Here is a 23,484-nt window from a genome sequence, read left to right as displayed (position 1 = left end):
TAAGGAGACGGAGCCGCATTATGTATGCGTATTTCAGAGTGCCCGCTTTAAATTCTCAGTAATGTTTGCAGCTTCTACACACCGGTACAACTACAAGCTGTGGTCAATTTTGAGGTCAGTAGCTCGTTTGGTAATTTTGGAAATCGTATTTACCGATCCCGAAACCTATTTGTTCTGCTGAGTTTGGTAGCCACTATTTAACATAAACGCTTTAGGCACTTCAATGCGAAGAAACAGGCAAGCGTTTCATTTTTATATTATGACGCTATAAAGAAGGGCTTAGCAACGCAACCAAAGCGTTAAGTACCACAAAAGTAGTACTTGGGCTTAACCTACCAGAGATTGGTGGACCGTTGCATACACTACGAGAGGAACTCGTTCAACTGTTTTCCAAGCTCATCTCCATTGTCTACAACAAATGTTCCAAAGCCGTAAAAAACTCCTCAGTAGATGCAATTGTTTATTGGAATCTTATGGCATTTGGGCCCACACGTGAGTGCATATCCGCAGCCCCAAGCAATATGCATCCAGTCACTCTTGTTATACCATCATCCTTTGCCTTACATACTGTAGGTGACGTTAGGGGCTCGATCCACATACTTATGTATATGACGACTTTCGATCTTAAGCCGGTTTTATCCCCTGATCCCGAGCAAGAGAAGTGCCATCAAAATTCCAAAATTACTCTCCCCTTTATTTTTTCCATTCGCGTTTTTCGGATCTACGTTGATCACATTGAAGAATTACCAGGTTCGCAGAACTACAGAAGCAGACAATTTTCACTAATACATGTGGGTGTGTGGGTAAAATTTTGTTGCAAAACGACCATTGTATACTTTTAGGCCGATGTTCGAAGTGCAAATGACTCAGATGACTACTGTAAATTTGTGTATAACTGTTCAACCAAGCCAAATGACAAAGTTTTTGTTTTTGCAATATATAGCTACCTACCTCTAGATTAGTTCACAATTTGATATAAAGTTCCAACTTCCACCCTTCAAGGCCAAAATGGAGCTTATTTGTGCACAAACGACTCAACACCTACATTGCCCATTATATTTTGAACCAAGCAAGACTTACTTACCTTTTTTGTTGCCTTACATAGCTACGTATTTGTAGATTAAGATACAATTTGGTTCAAGGTTCCATCATTTGTGGTTCAAGTGTTACGACAGATATCTGGAATTTATGGGTACACAAATGAACCAGCGCCTTATGCCATATCTGTTGAATCATGCAGGATGTTCTTAACTTTTTTCTAACATTAAATAGTTGGTACTTCTTGATTCATCCACAATTTGACATACAGTTCTATCATTCAAGAAAAATTGCAATTTATTGGTACACAAATGACCCAGCGCCTAAATTGCCCTATATCACTTAAACCAAGCAAGATGTTTAGTCCTTGTTTCGCATTCATATAGCTATATACTTATAGATTGATCCAAAATCTTTTTCAGTCGCATTTTCGCGATGACGTTTCTGGCTTGCCACATCCACCGTGCTCCTCAATAGCAATGATGTTGGCCTTGCCTTCACAAGGAGCAGCAACCACCCGAAACAGTCGGACATGTTACCTTCTACCGGGCATGCTCTTCGATCGTAATTTGAATCGGTCCGTTGAGCGATTTCCATTGTTACCAGAAAAAAGCAATCTCATTCGAGCCTTGCTGTTGCGTTTTTGGATTGGTAAGGGTAAGGTCTATTTGCATTTGCTTCACATATTGCCATCCAACATTACTTAGAAACAGGCGATGTAATACATCAATAAATAGGGCATGAACGCTGTTAAGATTCATCGAAAAAGTAAGGCTTAGTATATATGTACTGCATTACGATAAATTACCTTCTCCAACAGGAAGTACGGCCACTTCATTCTGATTTCACTAGATTGATCAGTGCTTTATACTAAACCCCAGAAGTTGCATTAAAGATCGAAAATGTTAAATTAAGATGTTATCCTTTATTTAAGTCTACAAACTTTTCAACTTACAAATATGTGCGGCCTTTTTTATTTTTTTTTATTTTTTTTTGACATACATAACTCGGTTTTTGTGGGCGAATTATTTTTTAAAGTGTGCAGCATAATAAATGAGACGTGATCAGCTTAATTAGTAAAATTTTTTTTTTTCAGTTTTCTTTTTAAAAAAAATTTATAATATTTTTTTATTTAAAGCATAGCTAGTCTCAATTCAATTCTAAAAATATTGTAGAAAATGGTAAAATTGACTACACAACGTTTTGGTATTTATACAGAGTAAATATTTTTTCATTCATTTTTTAATGCATCTTCGAAAAATGGTATTACAGCCTTTCTACGAAAATACTACTTATTTGCAGTAGAAGTTAATAAACTTAATAATATAAACAGAAAGCGTTTATAAAGCGTTTTTAAATGACATTTCCATACAAATTTTTAATTATAAACCTCTTTTGTTTTTTATCATTAAGGGGTATATAATAGAAATTGAGCTTTCTTAAAAGTATATTTAAAATGTTTGTTCACAGATTTTTTTTTAAAATGCTAAACAATTTTTTTTTTTGTATTTATGTATGTATGTACAGTTACGCATATAGTATATAACCTAATAAATAATATATTGCATTTAAATCTATACATTCAAGTATTAATATTAAAATTATTTTTACAAATGCTAATGAATTGTTATAAATTTAAAATTTTTCACGTTTTTTGAAGTTGCGTTTCGATGCACAACGACTTATTATATCTGCAATATGAGATTTATGCTCAAAAATTTTCATCATTTGATTTTGTGCTTCATTAATGCCATCGACAATAATTTTACTGCGCTGAATATTACCCTGCAAAAGCGAAAGGAAAAGCAAAATGTAAAGGAAATTAATATTAACCAATGAAATCCCTTTCTACATGCAAGAACTTCGTATCTAAGGGTTTGAATTTAATTTGTTGCGTCCCTCCCAAAAATTGTCATCCTCCCAAGTTCCTTGCAGCGGGACTGCTCCATATTCTTTTGCTCCGGGATGGTCAGGATCCCAATCCGGGGCCGTCTCCTGACCCCGGTCCTGAGAAATGGTATTGCTGCGTCTGCCGGAAAAGAATCTTTTTAGGACGGTCATACTCTTGTCAGTGTGTCTCGTGTAAGGGATGGTTGCATCGGACAGGTTGTTCTGGGCTAGATCCCAACACCAGACGTCCACGTAACTTCTATAAATCGTTTGTGGCTCCTTGCTGTTCACGCCCTAGGGCGTCCCGTAGTCTACGCCTTAGTGCCCCCACACTACCTTCCAGCAGCCCCGCTGCTCAGCATGCCACAAGTACCCGCTGCTGCTCGCGCCCCACGGCGCCATCAACTCATACGGCTGCTCCCACTTACACCTAATGGCAGGTCCTCAGCGAACTCCACAAACAGGCGTCGGACCTTTATGCCAGGAATTGCCCGGGAATCCAGTACTCAAACACGAGTCACTCTGCTCAACTTCGATCTAGATACTGTAACAGGTTAAACTCATAGCTATCCAGAATCAACCCTGACATACAAAATGTATGCCCCGCTTGCAATGTGTCCTCACATGACACCAACCATCTCTTTAATTGTAATGTGGAACAAACGTCTCCAACACCCCTCTCATTATGGTCCACCCCTGTTGAAAATGCAAGTTTCTTTGGACTCCCGTTAGAGGATATGATGACAATTTGTGATCGGTCGCACTTGTTGGGTGGGGCGAAGCACTGCTACAACAACAACAATTGTTAATTCGCTATTTTCGTGTTTTAACATAAGCAGATTTCAAAAGAGTGTCAAGCTAACTTCTCTAATTTTGCTAACACGTTTAAAATGATGTGATCATAACGGTTCTTCACCTGCGACGGTACAAAATATAAGCCAACAAAAAATGTGTGCTTTTTACCTTCAGCAACTCGTTTATACGCTCAATTTCTGGATTCTTTTCATGCGTTTCCATCTGTTTTAACATATTACTCAACTGATCAAAGCCATTCGATTCATTCTCACACTGAAATGATTAAATATTCATGGTTAATCCGACACACATATATATGTTAAACAAGTTAACACTTACCAAATCTTCCATTTGAGAACGTAGATGATGAATTTTCCAGCCATTAATTTTACATAGTACATTTGGTTGATTTGCCAAATCAATAACTGTTGGTCGGCGCTCCTCGCGTGGCTTTACATCTGAATAGCGTAGAAAATGATTATTCGCCGTCTTCCAGTTTTGTTTGTAAGTCTGTGAAAAGTTGTAGACAAATAAATATTTATCTTAAAAAGCGATTCATAAATAAACCATAATGTCGTCAGCTTACATTTAGAAGCGAAAAATTTCGTGGTCGTCGCAGCGTAAATTCTGCCGGTTTAGCATTTTCTTTATTGCCTGCTGGTGCTTGTAAATTGTTATTTTTGTGATTGTTGTTGTTGTTATTATGACCGACATTAATAATTAAAGTATTTGCTGCATTTGTATTGCTGCCATCATATGGATGTGCTAATGAGCTGCTGTCAGTTGAGCCAGGCGCCGCCATTGAACCATGTACAGGGGCTAACAACATGCCACTACTATTGCCAGTTGCGGCGGAAGTCAATTCATAACAATTGTTGCTGCCAGCATTGTTCAATTGGCTGCCAACAGCAGGGCTAGTGACGGCAGTTGCGTTCGTGATCCCAGTAGCTGACGGAGGTGGGAGAGAGAGTGAACCTTGGCTATGACTCGAAAGTTGACTATCATTGCTATAAAGAAGAAAACGGATAGAAAAGAGAGAAAAAAGCTTATGAGTAAGCTTTTCTTGTGTGAGTACAAAAGTTTAAATTCTAGGACAATTCACGTCAACTCGTTAGAGCCTCAGTTTTCAGGCAATTCCATGAATACCCTAAACTTTCAAGATGCTTACGTTGATCGCCTAGACTTTTTGCGCGTCGTACATTCAAGTTGACCGCCATTTAGTCGCGCGGCATTTGTAACAACAGGCGCATGCAATTGCTGATGATGATCCAGCGATGAGTTTCGCGAGCTAATTGGAGTGCCACCTCCACCACTTATAATCATATTGTGGTGTATATTAACGTTGCCATGGTGGTGCGCATACATCTTCAAAATAAATAAACAATAATATAATAGAAATAATTCAAACATTTGCCGTTTTGTTGTTTTAAGTGAAACTTCCTAAGCGACTTCCTATAGGGATTTCACAACTAGCCAAAAAATAGCACAAATCCCTTTTTACTACTAAAGTAAGTAAGTAAACTAAGACCACGTTCAGTGTTACATTACGTACATCTTTTTCAAATCTGAAAGAAATTTCTTTCAAAATTTAAAATTGAGCATTTTTTAAGCTTTTGAGATAGTCTACTCAGTAGTTGATTTGATAATACGGAGTGTAAATTGTTACATTACAAAATTCGTCTGAATTTATTTCGCTGAAGTTTAACTTCGTTTGGGACCAAGATCTACACCCAATACTGCTTACTTACCTCATTGATGGGGTTAAAGTGTGTTGCGTCATTCGTACCGTGTGGCATATGGTTCACCAACATAATATTACCATCTTGTATTTGCTGTTCAACGCCAGGTGATGAATTGGCTGACACCGTTGTTGAGCCATCTGATGAGACTGGCGAGTCGCCGCGTGTCATATGTTGAGTACCAATAACTACACTACCACTTGTTACTGCTTGTGCGCGATCCTTCTTAGCCAAAGCGTCTGTTGTGAGTGTGTTGGACGATGATGAAGTTTGAGTTAAGCCCATGGAAAGTGCTGCTGAAGAAGAAGACGTAGCAACAGAAGTGATGCTAAATGCGCTGCCAACAGAAGAGGCCACTGTTGAACCTGCTGTATTTGTCATAATTGTTGCACCACCACAAACACTACTACCAGCCATAGAAAGTAATGTGGGGCCAAGATTTTTTGCTGCACGTATTGGTGAACCATCTGCATCTCGTTTGCGTAGGAAATTTGAAACTGATGATCCTGCATTACCACCAGCTACTTTTATTGAAGTTTGTAATGGTATAACCACGTGTTGACCAGCGTGTGCAGTACCCGTAAGTGTCGTTGTAGTTGCCACATTAGTTACTTGATGTGCTGCCACTGAAGCTGGTATAAGTAATTGTTGCGTAGCACTTGTTACGCCACTTTGTTGTAGTAATTGTTGTGTTGTTTGCGATACCGAAATTGTATCAGCTGTTATTTGTGTATTGGAGGTGCTGGTCATGCAACCAGCACCACTTCCTCCATGCTGTGCGCTAGATGTCAGCTGCGCACTAAAACGTAAGGGCACAGCTTGAATTTGTGTGCCCGCTGTACTAGAAACTGGTATCTGTAGCTGACCTATTGAACGGCCACCTGACGTCGGCACCACCGTGAAGGTGGCTGTTGAATTTCCAGCATGTGAAGAGGCTGATGCAGCAAACGGTAACGATGACATGGCTATGTTCGATGTAGGAAGTGTGTTGGCCAATTGATTTTGTGTTGATGGCAAAGTGCTGCTGGTAACCGAGGTGGTGGTGAGTGAGAGGACACCAGTAGAAACTTGCACTGAACTGGCGGGTACAGATTCGTAATAAATAGTACCACCTGTTGGTAAGAAAGCGCTTGTTGCAGCTGATATACCGCTTCCTGCATTACCCGTTGTTGTTAGTACTGTTGAATTACCGCCGCTTGTCGGTGTCGGTGCTGCAGCTACATGTACACTACTCCCACTCACGCTTACGCTTTGACCGCCATGGATGCGTTGCGTTGTAGCTGTTTGATGAATATAAACGTTTGTAGCGGTACTGGCATTGCTGGTTATAATATTGCTTATGCCACTTCCACCACTGCTGTTGCTTTCTAAATTGCCTGCACTGGCAGCAGCCATCATCTTACCTACTGTGATAGCATTCGCATTTTTCAATGGTGTTATAGTGCCAGTGAGTATATTGCCACCCGCGCCCCCACGTGTAGTTATTGCTAATGGTAGGACTGTGGTGCCACTACCGCCAGCCGCTGATGATACGATGTTTTGTGTTGCTAACATTTGACCAGCTGTTGCTTGTGAAACATTGACAAGTTGTGCGGTGGAGAAATTTGTGACAGCAACACTTGAAGGGGGAGTGGATGCAGATAAGGCTGGTGAATTATTGCCACCACTACCACCACCAGCGCCACCTGTAGCGACACTTAAACTGCTACTGCCGCCCATCGATGATTGCATGCTGGCATTCAGGCTCTGCTGCTGTGCTAAGCTGACACCTATTTGTGTGGCATTAGCACCAGCGCCAACTGGTAGTTTACCTAAGCCGAATGGCGTAATAGTCAGAGATGGTTTCGTGGTCATTGTAACCGGTTGTCGTAGGCCAGACACTATCAAACAAAAATATACATATTTTAGTGCTGCCGAAATTGTAGTTGTTTGGTATTTACTTATTTTACAATACAACTTCTAAATGCGTTGTATCTTTAACATTTGTTGCTGTCACAGTAATAAAAACAAATCAAAGTTTAAGTATTGAAAGTGCAAACAATGACAGTCTGTGTACTCTAATTTGCTTTCAACAACAAAAAATATCACAATTATCGCTGAATCAGCTACTCTATCTGAGTAAAATAAATACATATATACATCTGTGTATATTTCGTTACGGCTAGTACAGAGCGTAGTAGGTCGTATGACAACAGCTGGATTGCGGTCTAAGTAAAAAATGCATGCGCTTATCGCTTAAACTGGCTGATGTTTCTTTTATGTTTCATAAATTTTTCGGTTTAGATTGGAACCAGTACACTATACGGTACTACACTTTTTTCTGCGTCTTGAAACAAACATTTATTTTTTTATTATTGAGCCATAGAGATAAAATTTGTTTTTCTTCTCATTCCTTTTTTTCAAGATCGAACAACATATTGCATATCGATACGGAGCTGTGAAAGCTTCCAGACGTACCGAATATGGCTCCCCTGGGAACAAACACATATACAATATTTAAAACTGAAGGATTGGAAATGGGTGATTTTCAACCAACCCTCCATACATTAGCACTGGACTCAGACCGTTAGTTGCATATTGATCGGAATCACTTTATCACTTTAATGCTTTAATAATACCATGAGATACTATGAGATACTCTGTCAGTATGAGAGTTGGAGTAGAGAATTTGAAACGCGTCATTTCCAACCTCCAAATATTAGCAGCATATTTCGCTGAGCTGCTGTTACAAAGCTGATCAGAATCCGATGCAGTTCCAGAGCTTTCAATATTAACAAGTAAAGGTGTCTAAGTTCGGGTGTAGCCGAACATTATATACTCAGCGTGAGCTTCAATTGCACAGTTCATTTCAGATAAATTACTTTTCTAAATAACACGTGGCACCGCCCGTTAAAAACGAAATGTTTCCCCATTTCCTCTTACAGTAAAACTTGATAAGTGATGTATCATTGATTCAAAACTATTTTTTGCGAAGTTATAGCTTATTATTCTAGTCTACGACCCTTTTAAAAATCCCTTATATAAAAGTGGGCGAGGTCTTTAACCGATCTCGTCCATTTTTCTAAAAATATTTCCTGCTATAGGGAAAATTTGTTTACCCAATTTTATTACGATCCGTTAATTTTTCTTCGAGTTACGGCTCCCGAAACATAGAAAATTGCTTAGTCATAAAAGGGGCGATGCCACGCCCTTTTTTTTAATTTGAAGGAATCTATTTATTGTTATAAATCCACTTGGGAAATGAAATACCATTGATATAAAGCTGTTTTTGCAAAGAAATAGCTTATTTTATTCGTCCACAACCCTTTTAAAAATTGTTTATATAAAAGTGGGCGTGGTCCTTAACCGATTTCGTTAGTTCTTCTTCAAAGCATTCCTTATAGTAAAGGCAACCTCTCTGCCGAATTTTGTTACGATAGGTTTAACGATTTTTGATTTTTTTGTATTTGTATTTTATTAAATTTTTCCTAACAACAATTTGGCAAAATTATTTTATAGTGCTAATCAGAACAGTAACAGAGAACAAAAGCGAAAATTCAAAAATATTTCTAAAACTTAGATGAACAATAGATAATTTGTAAACAAAGACATAATGGTTACAATAAATTTTATAGAGCTTAGCCTAGGGACGCAGAACAGAAATAAGAATAAAGGAGACTTTGCAATGGTAGTCCAGTAATAGTTATTAGGTTCTGTCCTTAGCGAAAATAGGAGGTGGCAAGAAAGACGGATAGAAGATCAGTAAAGAGAGTCAGAGAAGAATGAGAGGTGAGTCAGTTATAAAACAAGATTAATTCTTTTTTGAAAGGCATTGCATTACTTATTTGTCTTATTCTAGCTGGAAGGGTGTTCCAAAGACGGGTCGAAGTAACGAAGAATTGTCATTCAGAAATTAGCATACGGTGTTTAACATGTACAAGAACCATTGTCCTCGTAGAATGAAGAAATTGAAGCCTTCGATATAGGTAGTAAGGCTCCTTCGTGTAGATTATCTTATGTAAGGTAATAAGTGTTCTAACCTTTAAAAGGTTGTCAAAAGAAATGTCTAGCAAATTTTCAGAATAACAGGAAACGTGATCAAGTCTATTCCGTAAACGTATCTAGCAATGTTATTGTAGGCAACATTAAGCTTCTTTTTACACACAGTGTCACAGAAAAAATCTCACAGCCGTAGAGGAGCGTAGGTATTAAGTACGATTTATGATTAATAATATTTGTAAAATTGATTTTATCACAAGTGGGTATAAGCCCATTTTAAAAAATGTTTTCAAATTTTTATCAAGAGTCTCAATATCAGTCCACACGTCAAATTACAACATTCTAGGTGTATTATTTACTAAATAATCAGGTGTTTGTGTTTTCCAAAATGTTATACATATATAAAGTGGGCGTGGTTATCATCCGATTTCGCTCATTTTCAATACCAATCTATTCTGGGTCCAGATAAGCTCGTGTACCAAATTTGGTGAAGATATCTCAATATTTACTCAAGTTTTAGTGTTAACGGACAGACGGACGGACGTACATGACTCAATCAAATTTAATTTTTTAATTTATTTAGTGAGTCTTTGAGTAGGGCAGGATTGGAAACACATGCTTTCCAGTCACCAAAGCTTAAATTTTCGATTTTTTGCATCGATTTACTTATTCCTTTTTGTTGGTAACTTATTTAATAAGCACCAAGATTCGGCTCCATAGACCTATTTTACGTGCATTGTGAGCAACTGTGACAACAACAAATTTTTAGGTGTCATTTATTAAAATATCTGTAATGCAAAAGGTCTGTTGTTGTGGCATAAGTAGTCAAATACAGCTGCGAACACGAAATTAGCAGCCGTTGATGAAAGAAAAAACTTGAATTGGGTATCGTATCGTTGTAATACGATCCGTGATCGAAATCAATTTTTCAAGTCGCAATAGCTCTGATTATCGGATTATCGGATTAGGGAAATATGTGAAATGGTGGCTACCAGTACTCATTAAATCTATAACTGATTCTCATATATACAAATATTTTGACAGTTACATATTTATCGTTTGAGTCATTTTTTTTTCGATAATTGATCGTGTATGTATGTATCTATCAAGCTATTCATAAAAATGATAATACATTATGAATCTAATAAGTGCTTGCAGCCTAAATTTCAAGTGTTACCTCAATCCTAATCACCATTTTGGCGGCCACCGTGGTGTGATGGTAGCGTGCTCCGCCTGCCACACCGTATGCCCTGGGTTCGCACGCCGGGCAAAGCAACATCAAAATTTTAGAAATAAGGTTTTTCAATTAGAATACAATTTCAGTGAAAACTCATCTTGCAGATGCCATTCGGAGTCGGTATAAAACGTCCGGCCAATTTGTAGGGAAAATCAAGAGGAGCACGACGCAAATTGGAAGAGAAGCTCGGCCTTAGATCTCTTCGGAGGCTATCACGCATATTTTTTTTTTTAATCACCGTTTCAGTGCTATTGCGATTATAAAAATTTAATTCTATCACGGATCGTATAACACGATATGTACAATACATTTACTACAAAACAAAATCAAATTTGTTAATAATTTTTGATACGCCTATTTTGGTGTTCACAGATGTATGTATATGCTAAGACTTATCAAATGTAATCTAAGTCACACTTGTATTTACATAAGTACAAACCTCTTTAATTTCACTTACAAAAAAATCAACGAAACGCACTTACCAATCTTACCAGCAGCCGATGTATTCACAATAATTGGTTGGAACATAACATTACCCGATATGCGCCCAGTTGGCCCAATAATTGGTTGTGCAGCGCTACCTGGTTGTTGTTGCAATTGTATTATACGTGTGGCAGACAAATTAGCGGTTGGTATAATATTGCCACCAATGGCACCTGATGTTACACTTGTCATTGTAGCGCCACGTGGTGAATTTGTTGCTGTGGAATTGCTTGATGCCACTAAAGAACCACTACCAAGTTGTCCACCGCCTGGACCACCAATTCCGCCACCACTAGCAGCACTAACTGATTGTAGTGTGGATGCTATATTTGGTGCACGTATGCTTATACTGGTCGTATTTAGCTTAGCAGTAGGAAATGACTTCGGTAATGGTATTGGACGTATTTGTCGTGATGTTGAGCCAGTAGCTGATGCGGCTGCAGCAGATAATTGTGTAGCAACGGCAAGGCGTTGACCGGTTGTAATTGTCTGATTATATTGTTGTTGTTGCTGTTGTTGTGTAAGTGGTTGTGAAGTAGCTGGAGCAACATTTGAGGAATACACTAAGGTGGCTTGATGCTGACGCGGTGGTAAAACAGTGGCCAATGTAGCAACGTAAGTTTGTTGCTGATGGGATTGTGAATGTTGAGACACGCCAGACGATGGTACGGTTTGTATGGTAGCTGAAAGAGAAAGAGAAATGAATTGAAATTTGGAAAGCACTTTACATATATCAATCACTATGTCTCTGCATTTGAAATATATCTGTATTTCTGTGCTTGTATGCTTCTGACTATACTAGTACAAGTCAAAAAGTTGAAAGGTATTATTTTTGCCCCCAACACTGATGGCGTAGAGCTGACACCCTGAAGTCTGCAACTCGGCTTAGTTTTATCTTTGTTTAACTTGAATAAGAAACTCGACAACTACACCATTATTACCACTATATATCTTAAGTAAAACCAGTTTTGTACTTACATGGTCCACCATGTACAGTTTGTAGATTGTGTGTCTGGACGCCTCCACTTGTTTGTAGAATAGTAGGTGGAGTAGAAGCTACAACTGTACCACTAACTGAATTTAGGCCACTGCCGCTGCTACTGCTTACACCACTATAGGAACCCGTAGTTGAAGTCATACCTTGCGCTGAAATTATACGTTTTTGTGTTTGTTGTGGTATAGCCCTTATAAGTTGCACTTGACCACCCGTATTTGTTTGCATCCAAGTAGTACTTGTTGCTGGTGAGATGACACTGGTTGCTGGTGACGAGGAATTACGACTAACTGTAGCTGAAGTACCACGTACAAAGCCACCAGCTGTTGCTAGACCTGTAACAGTAGCACCAGCGCTCATTGTACCACCAACATTTGGTCCAGTACGTATTGGTGTTACTAGACGCTGCCCCACACCCACGCTGCCGCCTCCTACTGCAGTCATTTGTGTAGCTGTTACACCAGCACGTGGAAAATATGTGTTTTGTGTAGCTGGTCTTGTGACGGTTATAGATGTGTTTGATATGGTACGAGATGTGGCGCCAGCTACACCAGCTGGTATAGCAGTAATTTGTGTACGTCCAACACCACCTGTTGCACTTTCGAATTGTTTAATCGGTATAATATTTGTTGGCATAACAACACGTACTTGTGTCGATTGACCACCGGCACCAATCGTACGTATAGCTGTTGATGATTGTGCCACATTAAGTGCAATGGGTGCCCCACCCCCACCGGCACCACCAATAGAAGTGGCCACAGCACCACCAGCTGTTGTCATTTTAATAGCACCTGATGTTGATATGCTACTTGTCATTATAGTGCTAACACCACTAACGATGCCTCCGAGGCTACCACCACCACCGATTTGTAAACTGCTGACACCAGAACCAGAACTTGTATTCACTAAATTTCCATCCATTGTTGTTTTTACATGTGAAATTTTTGCTGCAACTGGATTAAAAGAATATGGTTGAATATGTGCGGTTTTAATTATAGGTAAAGGATTTTGACTTTGATTGTAATATTGAACCGGATTATATGTACAATTATTTGCATTCAAATTGTTCATGGGTAAAAGAGTAGTATTTACGGGTGAATGTATGGGTTGATTTTGTAAATGATGAGAATATGAATGGTTTCTTGTATAGGGATTATTGGATGAATTGGAATTTTCGTTTTTGTTGTGTGTTGCTATTGTTGCTGTTTCGGTGTTTGTTGTTGATAATGATGATGATATGGTCGCATGTAACGGTGCTTGTTGTTGTTATTGATAGAGATAGGGTCTTTCTATATTGGTTCTAACTGTGCTATGAGCTTCTGCGAATGAATTAAATGAACTAAAACAACAATGATAACATAATCATAGATATTTCTCACCACGATAATTTTTAGGTTATGGGGATATACATTTAGACATACATATTGTGAAGTGCATATCTACAGTTTGAGGATAGTAGATCGACCAGCACATAACACGAACAAATATTCTATTAATATGTTAATTACCACACAACTTATTAAAAAGAATTTTAAACAAGACAGGCAAATACTACACAACTACAAAACACGTCATTTGATTCTTCATACGAGATATTTTCCGGGATTAAATTTGTGAACATTGCCAAGTTACATAGAAATCATCATATGATATGACCTCAAACAATGTTCGAAAATAGTGTTTGAAATTACGAAATAGTCCCTCAAGTGGTGTTTAAAATTTTGACAAATTGTGAATATAAATCGGAAATGGTACCTGCGCAAAAACTATTATTTCCCGAAAACTTTTTCATTGCTTGTCACCCCAGGAGCATTCCCATTTTTTTTTTTTACATTGTACTATTAGACTGAAGTATTTTGATGCAACCTCTTTAAAGTAAAGATTTATTACCGATATGAACAGCGCAGCAACGATTTTGAAAGTCAGTTTATATTAGGAGGATGACTGACTGCAGTAGCAGATAAATGAGAGGGTCCCACCCTTGTACGTTACAAAGTCATATGGAGCTTCCACTTGGTGCCAGTCATGGCTAAGCAATGACTGACGTACTTTGTTACGACAATGCCTAGACGGTTAAACACCATTTAATGCAGATGGTAAATTCTATAATAATGGTGATAAGGTCCTCAAAACAGTGCGGAAATAATTCCAGAGTAGTCCAAGAAAATCTTAAAATATTACAGTACGCAGTGTTACCGAAATCTTTCCAAAGCTGCAGCTAAACAAGTAAGAAGCCAAGCTTGGGTGTAAACGAAGATTATACATACATATTAGGGTGGGTCAAATTTATTGTTGAAAAGGCACATACAGTTTTTCCCCCCATTTTTCTCCATACAATTTGACCCGCCCTAATGTACACTATTCAACATAGAAAATTAACTAAGAAGCGCATTTGCTTGTGTGGGCAGAGCGACGATTGTCAGCTGCAAACGTATACACACAAACAGAATGCTGTCTGTATTTATTTTTATCAAATTCTGTTCATGCATTTTGAATTTCTAAGCTGTTGTTAAAAGAAAATTGCCTTTCAGCAATCAGCATGGAATTAAGTTAAACGACTTTCATTGTCTATAAACACTGCTTAGTATACATACGCACATATGTATGTGTATGTGTGTTTAGCATGTAATTGTATTTTTATATTCAGCCCAATTCTAAACGAAAATTCCTTGCGAGTTTTTTCCCTTCTCCCATTCCTCGTATTTTAAATAAAAATTCCTTGTGAGTTTTTTCACTTCTCCCTTTCCTCCTATTCTGAACAATGTTCGAAAAAGCGGAAACCGGGTATGGGTGAAAAGTAGGCATTATGAATGTGATGGAGAGGGAGATTTATCTGCCATTTCATAGGAGTTTTTTCACTAGTTAAATTAAAGGGAATGCATCAAAATAGTTAAGGGAAATTTGTTATTTTAAGAAAGAACACTTATTTGTACAAATTTGTGCTAAAATATTTAAATTTAAATTTTATTTTAAGTCGAAAAATATATCATAAGCAACGGAAGAGCTCTTCGCATATTTGATGCAGCCATCCAGAAATTGCGCAAGGATTTTTTAAGAAGGTGTAGGATTCTTATTATTTTCATTTAACTTTGGGTTTAAGTTACTTTGAATTTTGTAATTTTGAAATGTTTTACCAATTTTTAATATTCAATATTGATTTTGTCATTATCAAAATTTTTCATTACAAAAAGAAATTGTGTTGAATATAAACTTAATAAAAGATAAATATCTATCAAAATAAAAATTACATTTTATAAAATAATATATATAAATAGAAATTTATTAATTTAGTCAGATCTGTATATTCAGTACGAGAAAGTCGCGTATACGCCTAGTGGTTACACGGGAAGTCTAAACAATTGGATATGTACATTCAGTACGAGAAAGTTGCGTATACGCCTAGTGGTTACACGGAAACCCTAAACAACATATTTTCATATAACCACAATTGGCGATCCCGCCTTTTGTCGAGTTCAGTTGCAGATACATAGAAGTACTAATATTACAGACGGATGTTCAATTCGATTTGCCACACCAGAGCTGAAAAGATAACATAGAAGTACTAATATTACAAACGGACATTCAATTCAATTAAAATCTAGAGCACATTTTGCCACACCAGAGCTGAGAAGATGGTGACACCATAACTGATAAAATTCTAACAAGTTGAAATACAAATAGTTCTTGTATAACAAAAACGGAAACGTTAGCCTAACGCAGTGAACTTCCTTTGGAACTACTTTGCCGTTTTTGTGTGCCATTTAAGTGTAAAAAAAAGCAATAAAAACATCAGAACATTACCAATAATGCTCTTTACACAATTGCAACGTCATTATCGAATCTTGGATTGTATGTAGTTGACAAGCGTTAAATCAAAATAACGCAAATACATATAACACAGAAAAAGAAACACAAACAATGAACGTGGTTTGCGTAAAAGATTGGTGGTAGTGAAACATATAAATTTACATACTATTAATTTTTCTTTTGGTCAATAATAAAGATTTATTTATTTTTATCTGGTAAAAATTTTTAAATTGTAAACGCTCTTTTCCAGAGATCTTAAATATTATTTTTAATTATCACCAATAACATCTATTTCTGAGAATTTATTTCAATTAATATAATTTATTATGTATCATACACCAACACACCACAGACACTCATCTACATCAACACATCAAATTAACGATTCGCTTATCAATTTAGAAGATGGTTCTTCACAAAATGATCTAATAAATCCGTATGCGAATCAAAACAATAATGAAATTTTTTCTACTTCAGTAAAACTTCCTCAATTTTGGACAAATTGTCCTGAATCATGGTTAATACATGCTGAAATGCAGTTTAATACCAAAAAAATTACTCAAGAAACAACTAAATATGAGTATATTATTACTGCATTACCTCAGGAAGTCATAATGACCATTTTAGATTTTATTCAAAATCCACCAGAAACAAATAAATATTCTGCATTAAAACAAATTTTGATTGAAAGGCATTCCATAAGTGAGAATGCGAAATTAGATAAAGTGTTGTCCAATTCTGAAATGGGTGATAGCAAACCTTCGGAATTTTACCGATCTTTAGTTCTACTTTCTGGTTCTAATTTTAGCCAAGAAGTTTTAAAGAAACTTTGGATGCGAAAATTACCCAAAAACTTGAATGTAATTTTAACAAGTTCAAATTCCAATGACATAAATGATCTAACCAAATTAGCTGATAACGTTTGGGAAGTTATCAGTAAACATGAAGTTGCTTTGATAAACAATTCTCAAAATTCTAAAGGAGAAAATGCTATATTACTAATTTGGTTAAGACAACATCTTTAATTTGTGAAAATTTTAAAAATTATCTTTGGAATTAAGTGAAATTAGGAAAGAAATTAATCAGAATTATTCAAGATCACGTTCAACAAGTAGAAATAGTTATAGAAGTCCTGTTAGATATCGTTCAAAATCTCGTGATAATCCCAACTGGTTATGTAGATATCACTACAAATTCGGAAATAAAGCTAGGAGATGTGAAGAACCGTGTGCGTTTGTGAAAAATAGTACTCCAAAAAACTAAAATGTTCCGTTGTTGCAGCGACGAATAATGGAATTTCAGAAGTATCAACTCGTCGTTTATTTATATTTGACAAAGAAAATAAATTAAATTTTTTGATTGATAGTGGAGCAGAAATTTCAGTGCTTCCAGTTTCAAAATTCTCGTGTACAAAAAAATCTTCTGATATTATCTTAACAGCAGCTAATGGTTCAACGATTTTTACATATGGAAAAAAAACTTATAAATGTTAATTTAGGTTTAAGGAGAGAATTTCCTTTTGTGTTTTTATCGCTTATATAGCAAAACCAATTATACGTGCAGATTTTTTATGCAAATATGGACTTCTTATTGATATTAAAAACAAATGTTTAATAGATCCATTAACAAATTTATCAGTTAACACAATTTCGTACTATTGTAACATCTCTCTTCCAAAATTGTTTTCAGTAGAAAATCAATACACAAAATTGTTGAAAGAATTTCCTTCTCTTATAGAAGAGCCAAATTATTCAAAACCAGTTAAACATACCACAGTTCATAGATTAGTTACAGGAGGTAATCTTCCTTTCTCAAAACCCAGACGTTTAGACCCAATCAAATTTAAGGTAGCTAAAACTGAATTTGATGTTCTTGTAAAAACTGGAATTTGTAGACCATCAAATTCCTCTGTAGCATCACCACTTCATTTAGTACCAAAAAAAGAGAGTAATGATTGGCGTCCCTGTGGTGATTTTAGAAGACTTAATACTGTTACTGTTCCTGATCGCTATCCTTTACCACATATTCAAGATTTTAATATGAATCTAAGAAATAAAAAGATATTTTCAAAGTTGGATCTTGTTAGAGCGTATCACCAAATACCAATGGCAGAAGAAGATATTTACAAAACAGCGATTACTACTCCTTTTGGTATGTTCGAGTTCATTCGAATGCCTTTCGGCTTGAGGAACTCAGCACAAACTTTTCAAAGATTCATCAATGAAGTTGTAGGTGAATTAGATTTTGTTTTCACGTACATTGATGATCTTTTAGTTGCAAGTGAGAGTGAAGAGCAACATTTTAAAGATCTACGTATACTTTTTGAACGTTTGTCTGAATATGGTTTGAATGTTAAACCAAATAAATGTATTTTTGGTGTTACTAGAATTGATTTTCTAGGACATAGTATTTCTGAGCTAGGAATACGTCCATCTGAAGATAGGATAAAAGCTATTCGAGATTTTGAACTACCAAAATCCATTAAACAAACACAAAAGTTTATTGGTATGGTTAATTATTACCATAGATATATTTCACAATTAGCAGAATTTACTGGAGTTATATATGATTTAATTAACAAATCAAGTAAAAAAAGAGACAAAATTCTAGTTTGGGATGATAAATCTATTAAAGCGTTTGAATGCATTAAAGATAAATTTGCATCTAAGATCTTGTTAAATCATTTTAGCAAAGATGCAAAATTGACTTTAACTGTAGATGCATCCAATACGGCTGTCGGTGGTGTTCTACAACAAAATTTTAACAATAAATCTGAGCCTCTCGCATTCTATTCGAAAAAACTTTCTCCAGCTGAAATGAAATATAGTGCTTTTGATAGAGAGCTATTAGCAATTTATCTTAATATTAAACATTTTCGATACCTATTAGAAGGAAGAGAATTCACTGTGTTTACTGACCACAAGCCTTTAATTTTCGCTCTAAATTCAAAAACTGAACGTAGTCCACGACAAACCAGACATCTTGAATTTATTGCACAATTTACAAGTGATATCCAGCATATTACTGGACAAGCAAATGTGGTAGCCGATACTTTATCTAGGGCATTTGAAATAGAAACAATTCAAAATTCAGAACTTAATTTTAAAATTTTAGAAAAGGAACAACAAGATGATGAACTAAACAACCTTGTATCTCAACAATCATTTCAAAATTTAAAATTAGTTAAAATTCCTGTTTTAAATATCAATATATGGTGCGAATCATCTGGAGATTATCCTAGACCGTTTGTTCCAAATAATTTACGAAAAAAAGTATTTGATAAGTTACATGGAATAGTACATCCAGGTACTAAAGCGACTCGACGTCTAATTATAAAAAAATATTTTTGGCCAAACATGAATAAAGAAAGTAATAGATGGTCCAAAGAATGTAATCACCAGTTAGTAAAATTTCAATACCGAACAAAAGATTCGAACATATTCATTTAGATATTGTAGGACCTTTACCTATTTCAAAGGGACATCGCTATATTTTGACTATTATCGATAGGTTCACACGTTGGCCAGAAGCATACGGACTAAGAGAAATTTCTGCAGAAACAATTGCAAATAAATTTTTACGTGAATATATATCTCGGTTTGGTGTACCTCTAGAAATAACTACTGATCAGGGTGCTCAATTTACTTCAAAATTGTTTACAGAATTAACAAAGTTATTAGGCAGTCATCAAATTACAACGTCAGCTTATCATCCTCAAGCGAATGGCATGGTAGAGCCATTTCATAGGCAATTGAAATCTTCTTTAATGGCTACAAATGGAACCAGAGATTGGTATGGAGAGCTACCTCTAATACTGTTGGGCTTGCGATCAACATTTAAAGAAGATATTTCGACTACACCGGCTGAAATGGTTCTTGGACAAAATTTACGATTACCCGGTGAACTTATTGTTCCAACATCTGAAAATCCATCGTCAAATGAAATTTTGGGTAAATTACGTGAAAAATTTAGAAATGTTCATTCGAGTTTAAATCATCATAACTCTAATGTTGGTTTTTATGTTCCGAAAGATTTACAAACATGTAAATTTGTTTTTGTTCGTTTAATTAATAAGCGTTCTTTACAACAACCGTATGAAGGTCCATACAAGGTACTTGAAAAAAACAAGAAGTATTTTAAAATAGAAATTGATAATGAAATCAAAACTATCCCGATTGACAGGTTAAAACCAGCGATTATTGAAACGTTGTCTAACAACCCTAACACTCATCACAATAACATTAGAACATAAAAGAAAGTCACATTTAATTTATTTAATGTTAATTCTCTGGAAGGGGGAGTAATATAGGATTATTATTATTTTCATTTAACTTTGGGTTTAAGTTACTTTGAATTTTGTAATTTTGAAATGTTTTACCAATTTTTAATATTCAATATTGATTTTGTGATTATCAAAAATTTTCATTACAAAAAGAAATTGTGTTGAATATAAACTTAATAAAAGATAAATATCTATCAAAACAAAAATTACATTTTATAAAATAATATATATAAATAGAAATTTATTAATTTAGTCAGATCTGTATATTCAGTACGAGAAAGTCGCGTATACGCCTAGTGGTTACACGGGAAGTCTAAACAATTGGATCTGTACATTCAGTACGAGAAAGTTGCGTATACGCCTAGTGGTTACACGGAAAGTCTAAACAACATATTTTCATATATCCACAGAAGGCTTAAATAGATTTTGGCATATGACGAAAGGCGAACTCAACTCGACTTGGCCGCCAGAAAATTGCTTTGCAGAATGAATGCAGGCAACTCCGGCGGATTTGTGTTATACCGCCGGTCTTCTTATGCTCCTCTGTTGATGTTGCTGTGGCACCAATTCATTACTCATTTCAATGAATTCCATATGAAATGCAATAATGTGCATTGTTTATACCTTATTTCCTAATTTCAAACAAATTGGCAACAATAATTAAACTTTACAATTTTTGAAACAAAATAAGAAATGCGCAACGAAATTTCAATTGAAAAAACGGTAATGGTCTAGTTGGGGGGTCGCTTGCTAATACGCTACCACAAATATGGAGAGGTGTCAAACGACGCGTCTTGACATCAGTATTAATAATCCGTAGGCGGAGAATAAAAATTTTAACTCGTTCAAAAGATATTAACGAAAAACCGAAAAAAGACCCGCGGGTACCTCCGAAACCGGGGGTGGGATCCATATTATTTTTGCGCCGAACACCTTTCTGTGTTGGCGGCCTTCGGCCGCGCTTATAAAAAATAACCCTACGCCATGCCAGTCCGGGTGTGTGGTATAACCGTGGCTACCGCCACGGTGATGCACAATTTTTTTTGTGGGTACAAACACAACAACAACCACATGTAAATCGCCAACTTCAACTGCAAATATCTCTGGACAGAGATAAAATATTTCTTTTCCGCCATTTGGTAGCCTATTAGCAGTCGACCCCTCAACTAGACTATTACCGAAAAAACAGCTTATCACCGTGGCGGTAGCCACGGTTATACCACACACCCGGACTTGACAAGGCGTAGCCCAGGGTTATTTTTTATAAGTGCGGCCGAAGACCGCCAACGCAGAAATGTGTTCTGCGCAAAATTACTATGGATCCCACCCCCGGTTTCGGAAGTACCCCCGGGTCTTTTTTCGGTTTTTCGTTAATATCTTTTGAACGGGTAAAAAAAGTTAACTTCCGCCTTCGGATTCTTGATCTAGACGTGAATACGCGTCTTTTGATACCTCACTCAACAAAAAAGGCACAATTTTAGGGTGGGGCCCCTAAACTGCACAATTACCAAACCGAAATTCCTATTCCCCAATTATTCTTCTCCCTAGGAGAAAAGAATTGGAAGAATTTTTCCGCTGGAATAAAAAAATCCGCGAGAACAAAATTCCGCGCGAATATTTAGAATAGGCCTGATTAACATCGGGCCGAAAAATATGCCTATACTACCTTTATAAGCTCATATGGGATATAGCTGCCAATGAAGTGTGGTTATGCTTATGAATACATTTCTAACTTAATTACAACAAACACAACACTGAAACGCTGGGTACGAATAGGAGTTGGAGAGAAACGAATGGAATATAAATGTTGGTAAAGAAAATGAGCACAAAGCAAACAAGAAAATAGGAAACGCACCAAATATGTAAATATAAAAATTTAGATACATATCTGTTGCAATATGAAAAAATCAAAAATGAGCTTTTTACGGAGACGCGAATTTATAACCAAAAATATCTACAATACAAATTCGTATAATAAGTAAGCCTCTTGGTTGCCCAAAAACCTCCCAACTATGCACTGACTCACCTCCTGTTAGTGTTTGTGTTGATCCTATCCCCGATATAGTGGGGTTCAGAGCTCCAACATTGGTGCTACCACTGCTGCCAGTAGCACCCGGTACACCACCGCTTCCTACTCCACCACCCCCGCCAACAATATTACCGCCAGGCCCAGGCGCTCCCCCACCACCAGTTCCACCACTCGCATCCATCGAATTAATTTTATTCAGAAACGCAGTATACTTATTGATAAAAATTCTGAAATTAATTTATTTAAAATATATTATTTGCACGCACCAACATACAACACTCTCAAATTAGTTGATAAAAAACCATTTTCTTAGACCCATAAAATTAGACATTTTGGGCAATTCTGTAGGTATTCTACTAACCTTGCTTTTATTTAAACGTGGCAGAATATATTAAATTCACACTGTATTTGCATAAGTCAATAAACATTCGCTGATTATTAAACTTTTAATTGGAAAATTTTTAGTTTTTCCCTCGTCTGCATTAGCTCACTTTTCTGTGTGTGTACTTTGAAAAAATGTCTGCCGTGGACTAGAGTTGGTAAATATCCGTGTACCTGTGATTTTGTCACAGCTACTGAAATATCACAGTACATTTCAGCGACAGCTTAGAAGGAATAACCGCGGCAGATTGCTTATGGCAGCATTTATTTCCCGTCACTAATAAACTCAGAACAAGTGCAGAATACATACATTTGTCAAAAAATAAAATAAAAAATCGGTCTGTATAGAGATTTTTATGCTGATTCCAACGGTATATTTCTTTTTTGGTGCAAATGAAAGGTTTGGGGGTAATTCCATGTCTAAAGGCGAAATTATGAATTTTTCAAATCAAAATATCTCCGAAACTAGCAGATGGATTTCAAAAATTAAGAAATCGAAAAATAACTTATAAAAATACCTTTCGTCTGATATATATATATATATATCTTTAACTTTCCTAGTTTTTATTTACCAAACATTTGAAAAGGCTCTTTTTTGCATTCGTGAACGAGCTGATATTACCTTATAACTCTTATGTTTATTGTTATGTTAGCCGATCCAACACCGGCTGCGCCATGCAAAGTAATTCTGCGTAGAACACCTTTCTGCATAGGCGGCCTTCGGCGGCGCTTATAAAAAATAACCCTGGGCTACGCCATGCCAAGTCCGGGTGTGTGGCTAAAATAACAATAAACATAAGAGCTATAAGGTAATATCAGCTCGTTCACGAA

At 36.3% G+C, this 23,484-nt stretch overlaps 1 protein-coding gene across 1 annotated transcript; it reads right to left on the bottom strand.

The window, feature by feature from the left end:
• Positions 1–1,926: 1,926 nt before the first annotated feature.
• On the bottom strand, positions 1,927–22,855 carry Sap130 (Sin3A-associated protein 130). Its single transcript, XM_067791296.1, has 10 exons — positions 22,634–22,855; positions 22,270–22,499; positions 12,139–13,107; positions 11,160–11,843; positions 5,472–7,342; positions 4,892–5,088; positions 4,310–4,730; positions 4,063–4,233; positions 3,892–3,996; positions 1,927–2,823 (listed from the first exon to the last, which is right to left on the bottom strand). Exons 2-10 carry the CDS (start codon positions 22,451–22,453, stop codon positions 2,674–2,676), a joined length of 4,752 nt encoding a protein of 1,583 aa, XP_067647397.1. The 5' UTR covers positions 22,454–22,499; positions 22,634–22,855; the 3' UTR covers positions 1,927–2,673.
• Between the last annotated feature and the right edge of the window lie 629 nt (positions 22,856–23,484).

Source organism: Eurosta solidaginis, chromosome 5 (assembly GCF_040869045.1).
Source record: "Eurosta solidaginis isolate ZX-2024a chromosome 5, ASM4086904v1, whole genome shotgun sequence".
NCBI classification, from domain to species: domain Eukaryota; kingdom Metazoa; phylum Arthropoda; class Insecta; order Diptera; family Tephritidae; genus Eurosta; species Eurosta solidaginis.
The sequence above is the reverse complement of the archived record's forward strand: the minus strand, read 5'-3'. Positions and strand labels throughout refer to the sequence as shown.